The 6,633-nt window shown below is 49.4% G+C and overlaps 1 protein-coding gene across 1 annotated transcript in view; it reads right to left on the bottom strand.

Annotated features, from left to right (window-relative positions):
• Positions 1 to 4,202, bottom strand: part of DSTYK (dual serine/threonine and tyrosine protein kinase) — a 16,448-nt gene extending 12,246 nt beyond the window's left edge. The window contains exons 1-2 of the mRNA XM_017832080.1: positions 4,062 to 4,202; positions 345 to 996 (exon numbers count right to left, since the gene is read on the bottom strand). Of these exons, the coding sequence (XP_017687569.1) occupies positions 345 to 996; positions 4,062 to 4,184 (775 nt within the window). The 5' untranslated portion in view covers positions 4,185 to 4,202. The remainder of the gene's footprint in view (positions 1 to 344; positions 997 to 4,061) is intronic.
• Positions 4,203 to 6,633: the final 2,431 nt, after the last annotated feature.

Raw genomic sequence — 6,633 nt, 5'->3', positions numbered from 1 at the left:
TGTGCATTTTGAATATTCTGAACACCTGAATCTTTGTGCATTTTGAATATTCTGAACACCTGAACCTTGTGAATCTTGTGCATTTGGTATATTCTGAACACCTGAACACTGTGAATCTTTGTGCATTTTGGATATTCTGAACACCTGAATCTTTGTGCATTTTGTACCTTCTGAACATTCCAAATCTTTGTGCATTTTGCACCTTCTGAATTTCTTGCCGAGTCCCTTGTCCAGACCACCACTCCCCCACCCCTCGCAGAAGGCAAATACCACTCTGCCCCTCTCCTTTAGAGCCTCCAGCCCCTCCACTCCCCCCAGCCCCTCCACTCCCCCAGCCCAGCTACCTTTGAACTCCATGCTGGCCGCGTCCTCCAGCAGCTCCTCCTTCATGTTGCCCAGAGTCTCCACGATCATGTCCTTCATCTCCTCCTGCTTGCGGTTGGCGATGCCCATGAGGGACTCGTAGAGCTCGTTCTCCTTCCTGCGGGTGTACTCCAGCCTCTTGGGCGTGATCTGCAGGTCCCTCTGCATGTCGAAGGCCTGGTTGATGAAGATGTTGAGGCAGCGACAGTGCAGCTCGTTCAGGCTCGTGGCCGCCTCCACCAAGTGCTTCTGCAGCACCTGCCTGGAGAAGGTGCTCAGCAGCCTCAGCTTCTCCAGCTGCTCCACCAACATGCTCTGGGCCCCGCTGGCCCCGCAGCTGCAGTGGTTGGAGCTCAGGTACTGCAGGTCCAGCAGTTGGCAGTGCAGGGGGGACTTGTCGCTGTCGGGTTTTTTGGGGGAGATCAGCTCCCCGCCGGCCTCGGGCACGCGGAAGAAGAAAATGGGCAGGGAGAATTTCTCCTTGATGGTTCTCAGCTCGCTCTGGTCCGAGGGGGACAGCTGGGCCTCGCTGATGGCGAAGGTCACCACGGGCAGCACCTGGTTCACGAACTCGCCCAGGGTGTCCTCGGCCGGCTGGAAGCCCCGGCACGGAGCCACCACCACGTCCACCTCCTGAGGGCAAACACAGACACGGCTGGGCAGGTCCTTGTGCACCAAAATGCAGCAGAACCAAAACCAGAACTAAGACCAGAACCACTCAAACCCCTCGGAGAAGTTCTGGGGTCTCCCACACAGCATCACCTGCAAGGCTGATCCCACAGGGATGCACCCACACGGGGGTCTGTGTCCACTGACTCCAAATTCCTTATTCTGTGCCAAGAACCTTGGGGTTTTAGCCCAGTTTAGAAGAAAACTTCCAAAAAGTGTCCCAGGTAAGTGCTGTCACAGAGCTGCTGGAGCAGGGATGCACCCACACATGGAGAGCACTGACTCCAAATTTCTTATTCTGTACCAAGGAGCTTTGAGTTTTAGCCTAGCTGAGAATAAAACTTCCAACAAGTGTCCCAGTATCACAGAATAACTGGAATTCTTCAGCTTATACCTGTCCCATTTTGCATCAGCCTCTCCTGCTGATGTCCCCCAGACACCCATGCTGCCAGATTCCCAGGAGCAGGAAGCACTACACGAGCCACTACTGCCAAGAAAAAGGCAGCACAACAACCTGAGTTCCCAGCCAGGGGAACAGATGGCTGTGACAGGCTCGGCTGTGACTTTCTTTAAATCCAACCAAAAGCTAAAAGAAGGATTTTGTTTGGTTATTTTCTTATTGCACTGCTGGGACAGCACTTCTCACCAACCCTGCTGGGAAGGGCCAGTTTGAAACCTCCTTCCTTCCCTTCCAAGGAAGATGAGAGTCCCCTTCGGATGTGCAAGATCAGTGTTAGAATTCCACACATCGCTGCTAAAATAAGGAAAGAAAGGCTCTGAACTGAAGAGACAATTTAAAGTACCATCTTTGGCTCATACCAGAGGGTGACAATTAACAATCCTTCAGTCCTTTTTCTTGACCAGATCTCCTGACCACCCTTAGAGCTCTCAGGGAGCCACTCCTGCCCCCAAACCTGGCTGAGCAGAAGGGGATGTGCAGGGCTGCAACATCCCCCAGGAGCTGACTCACAGCAGGCACTGTAAACAAAGGAGGAAGCCAGAGCTGTCTCCAGGAGACGGGGAGAAAACCAACAAACCCCCCCCCCAACACCCCGAGCAACTGGTCCTGCTGCTGCCACAGAACCTTTTCCAAAGAGGAAGCATTCCTTGCCCACCCTTTGGCTGGTTTCCCCTGCCCTCAGTGTCCTGGAGATGTTGAAGCACCATCTCTGCAGCTCCATCCTGCCGAGATTAACGTGGGGAAAACCTCTGACTCACCGGGGGATTCCCAAAATTTTCCAGCTGGTTCTCCCCGGGTCAGGCTGCTGCAAACACTCCTCACAGAGCTGGGAGCATCCAGCTGCTCTCAAGGAACTCCAGCCCTGTTTTCCTGCACTAAAAGGCCCTTTATTAAACACCAAAGCTTCCCACTTGGCCACCTGGACGTCAGAAAAGGCAAATATTGGAGTTAAAGCCCTGCCACTTCCGAGGGGCTGCAGACACCAACCCAGGGAATAAAAATGAAAACCAAGGATCAAGGAGATCTTGGCCTACAATGAGACAAGTGGAGTCTCTGCTGAATGTGCCACTTTACTAAACCAACAGATAATTCCTCATTTCCAAGGCACTCCAAAGCATTTCTTTGCTCCATCCCAAGAGGGTCTTGTCCTATTTTTCCCAGGCTCGGGGCAGTTTAATCACTGTTTGCTCAGTTAACTGAGGGGCTGAAAACCAACCCAATTTAGTCCCTTTTTTACCCAAACTCCTCCTGTGACTGAAGGCCAGTCTTTTCCTGCACCAGTTGGATACTTTGCCTTCCAAGAACAGCCTGTGACTCACTGAAGTCTGACAGTCACTGCATTTATTACACATGGGAGCTCATTTCATGCCTCCCTATTAATCTGAGGAACATTTATACCCCCAGATCTTACTTAGAATCTTTCTTCTTGTTTGTTTTACACACACTTCCCCCACCCAATTCTTCTGAAATCTTGCCAGTTTATCCTGTTTCCATGGGGATCTGAGGCACCAGCAACAGAGAGAATCCCGTGGAAGAGAAGTGATCGACACCAAACTCTGCTGTCCTGGACACAACTTGGATTTTAACCCCAGTCTGGGGGGGAAATTCCATTTTACCTTTGCTGGAAGGGCCCAAAAAAACCCTCTGAGGTGCCCACAGCCACCAGCCTGAGGAGCAACTCTCTTCCCTGGCCATGAAAAGCAGAAATCACTGAGCCAGCAAAACGAGAAACAGAGAACAGGTTTCACGTGGCTGGAAGAATAATTTCACACTCCCGGCATTTTTAGCATCTCCTACTCCCAGTTATTCCAGTAAAAAGGGGGAGATGGAGACAACTTCAGGTGTTGGGTGCTGGTTTGTGGCAGGACACCCTAAAGCACATCCCAAAATAACCTGGAATGAAGAACATCTCAGCCAACAGGATGCTTTTATGCATTTACATTACAAAACTGCATTTATTCCTTTAAAAATACTCCTTTATATTCCTATAAGCTTAAAGATGTTTGGATATATAGATTAAAATCACTCTCAGGAAGGAGATCAGAGCACATTCCTCCAAGTTTTAAGCTGGATGGCCACAAATTATCCCCCAGCAGGTACTTAAGCACATCCTTTGCCACTAATTCCTGTGCCCTGACTCACTCCTGCAGCACCTGAGGCAACACAATAAACCCAAATTAACCCAATTCTTCTCCTCCATTCGTTTTCCAGCTCTGTCAGAGCAGATGAACAGTTTTCTTTCCCTACAAACCCTGCAGCCCGAGATTCCAAGTCCCACAAAACAAAGAGAAGAGCAGGAAAAGGGAACTTTTAAGCCCATCCAGAGGAAAACCAACCCTTCAGGGGAGCCCATTTCAGCTCCCAGGCACGACTGATAAGATTTAGGGAAAGAGCCAACTGTTTGCTCCCACTGTAAATCTAATAATCTGTCTGGCTAAATGGATTATTCCCCATGACCCACATGAATTCCTGTGCACAGAGATCCCCAAGGAACAGAGCAGCTTTGCCAACCAAGTTTTTTTCCAGCCCTGATATCTGATGTTCAAAAATAACTTTTAAGTTCACCTACCCGGGAGCAAAAGGTTCTCACAGCAGCCATTCCATGTAAATGAAATTTTTTGGCTCCTTCCTCACCCCTTCTTCTGTGAGACAGGTTTGGGTTAAGGCACAGAAAAATCAAGGATGGTGCCATCCTGGATATGAGGCTGTAGAAAAAAAATCCCTCAGGGTGCTCCAGTGGCAGTTTGATATTAAAACCAGGAATATTCTACACTTCTATTTGATTTACCTCCAAATAAAAAAAGTTTCATTTATTTGGATATTGCTAACTTCCAAATAATTCAGTCTTTCTTGACTGGTTAATGTTCAAATAATAACAAAGTGTTTGAATATGTAAAATTGGAGGTTATGAAATACAAAAAAAACCAGATGAAAATATAGGGATTTCAGGGAACAAATGGGGTAAAATTCAGATTGATTTCCCTCTCCCTCTGTCCAAAAACAGGCTGAGCTCCTCCCAGTTATTTGGGCAAACCTAAATCCTTAAGATCAGTACTGAATATCCTGTTAACATCCTGGATGTGACTGTACTTAGAGTCAGAGTTTTGTTCCACAAGTGAAGAAAAAGCAGAAGTTCCTTCAGAGCTGTTCTGCAGACACGAAATTTTGGAGAGTGTCCAGAAACCTCCCCCATTATGGCTCTGGATACGAATTCCACTGGTTCCAGAAGCCCTGGCCACGACAGGCAGGTATTTACTCAAACTTCACTGCTTGGTCTGTGCTGAGCAGAGCTGGAGAACTCCCATGAGTTAGAAAAGTGGGATAAGACAGGTCTCAGTAGGAGGCCAAACTCTGGGATTTACCAGGAATTTACCAGGAAGCTGCTCCCCAGCCCATCACCTGGACAATTAATCAGGATCTCCTATCAAGCCTTTAAAAATTTGCTTGTCCTTGAATTGCCATCAGGAATCCTTTGAATCCGTCTGAGGCTGATTCACCCTCCCTCATCCTTCCACTGGAAGAGCTTTTTTATTCCACCAACCCTTTTCAATTTAATCTGAGTCGCTGTTTTCATCTAAATGTCCTAAATATAACTGAGGGCAGACAGAGGGATCTTTGTCCCTGCCAGGAGGAGCTGAGGGAGGGCTGCACCCTGCAGAGCTGGCCCGTGCAAAAACCTAAGCAGGGCAAAGAAAGGGACAGCTGAGGAGCCTTTTCTGCCCAGCAAGGCAGGAGTTTGGAAGCAGAAGATCCAGAAGAGGCATTTCTCCTTTGCAGCACCACCTTTCCAGTACTCCAAGAGGCTCCAAGAGAGCTGGAGAGGGACTTTTCACAAGGGCAAGGGGGAATGGCCTAAAGCTGAAGGAGGGAAGGGTTAAATGGGATATAGGGAAGGAATTGTTCCCTGGGAGGGTGGGGAGGCCCTGGCACAGGGTGCCCAGAGAAGCTGTGGCTGCCCCTGGATCCCTGAAGTGTCCAAGGCCAGGTTGGACAGGGCTTGGATCAACCTGGGCTACTGGAAGGTGTCCCTGCCCATGGCAGGGGTGGGACTGGATGAGCTTTAAGATCCCTTCCAACCCAAACCATTCCATGATTTTAGGATTCTGCCAACCACAACGCTCCAGAATTATTTATACTGCAATAACAAAGGCTCAACACATCATATTAAATGCAAAGAAGAGGTTGAGGAAGCTGTGAAACACAACCCTGACAGATATTTGTAAGCACCAAACCACAACACTCCAGAACAGGAACAGATTTTACGGACCAGCAAAAGCAAAGTCACAAAGCAAGACACGACCAGTGTTAGAACCAGCACTGGGATCAACTCCCACCTTCCTGCTCTTAACACCTGCAGCTTCCAGGGGCAGCACAGAGATGCAAAAAGCCTCTCCTCTCCCAGAGGGAGCCAGGGTGGAATGAAGAAGCTTTGTGCTGACAATGAGCTCTTCAGGACAGAGATGAAGTCCATACCCTTGGATGACAGCTGCTGGCTGCCAGGAGACAGCAAAGCCAACTCGGAATGACCCTGGAACTGAGGCAAATTTTAGGAGACACTTGGAGTTCCAAGCTTGGCTCCTGAGAGGGATGGAAGCACGACAGAGGAACGACAATGCCAAGAGTCAAAGGCTGGACTCGATCTCAGAGGTCTTTTCCAACCTGATTGATTCTGTGACTCAACACTGAAACAAAAGCACATCAGCACAGACAGTGATGTCCAGTTAAAGCCCTAACACCAGACTCCAGCTTCTCTTTAATTAAGGGAACCCCTCTGCCTGAGAGGTGGCACCATTTCATAGAATCATAGAATCAGCTGGGTTGGAAGGGACCTCCGAGATCATCAAGTCCAACCCCTGATCCAACCCCGCCGTGGTTCCCAGCCCATGGCACTGATGCCACATCCAGTCTCACCTTAAAAACCTCCACCCCTTCCCTGGGCAGCCCATCCCAATGGCTGATCACCCTCTCTGGAAAGAAATTCTTTCTAATCTCCAACCTAAACCTTCCCTGGCACAGCTCAAGACCCAGCCCTCTTGTCTTGCTGAGAGTTGCCTGGGAGAAGAGACCAACCCCCCCCGGCTCCCCCCTCCTGTCAGGGAGTTGCAGAGAGTGAGGAGGTCTCCCCTGAGCCTCCTCTTCTC

Source organism: Lepidothrix coronata, unplaced genomic scaffold (assembly GCF_001604755.1).
Source record: "Lepidothrix coronata isolate B3197 unplaced genomic scaffold, Lepidothrix_coronata-1.0 Scaffold199, whole genome shotgun sequence".
Lineage (NCBI taxonomy): Eukaryota > Metazoa > Chordata > Aves > Passeriformes > Pipridae > Lepidothrix > Lepidothrix coronata.
Note: the sequence above shows the minus strand (reverse complement) of the source record. Positions and strands in the feature narration are given on the sequence as shown.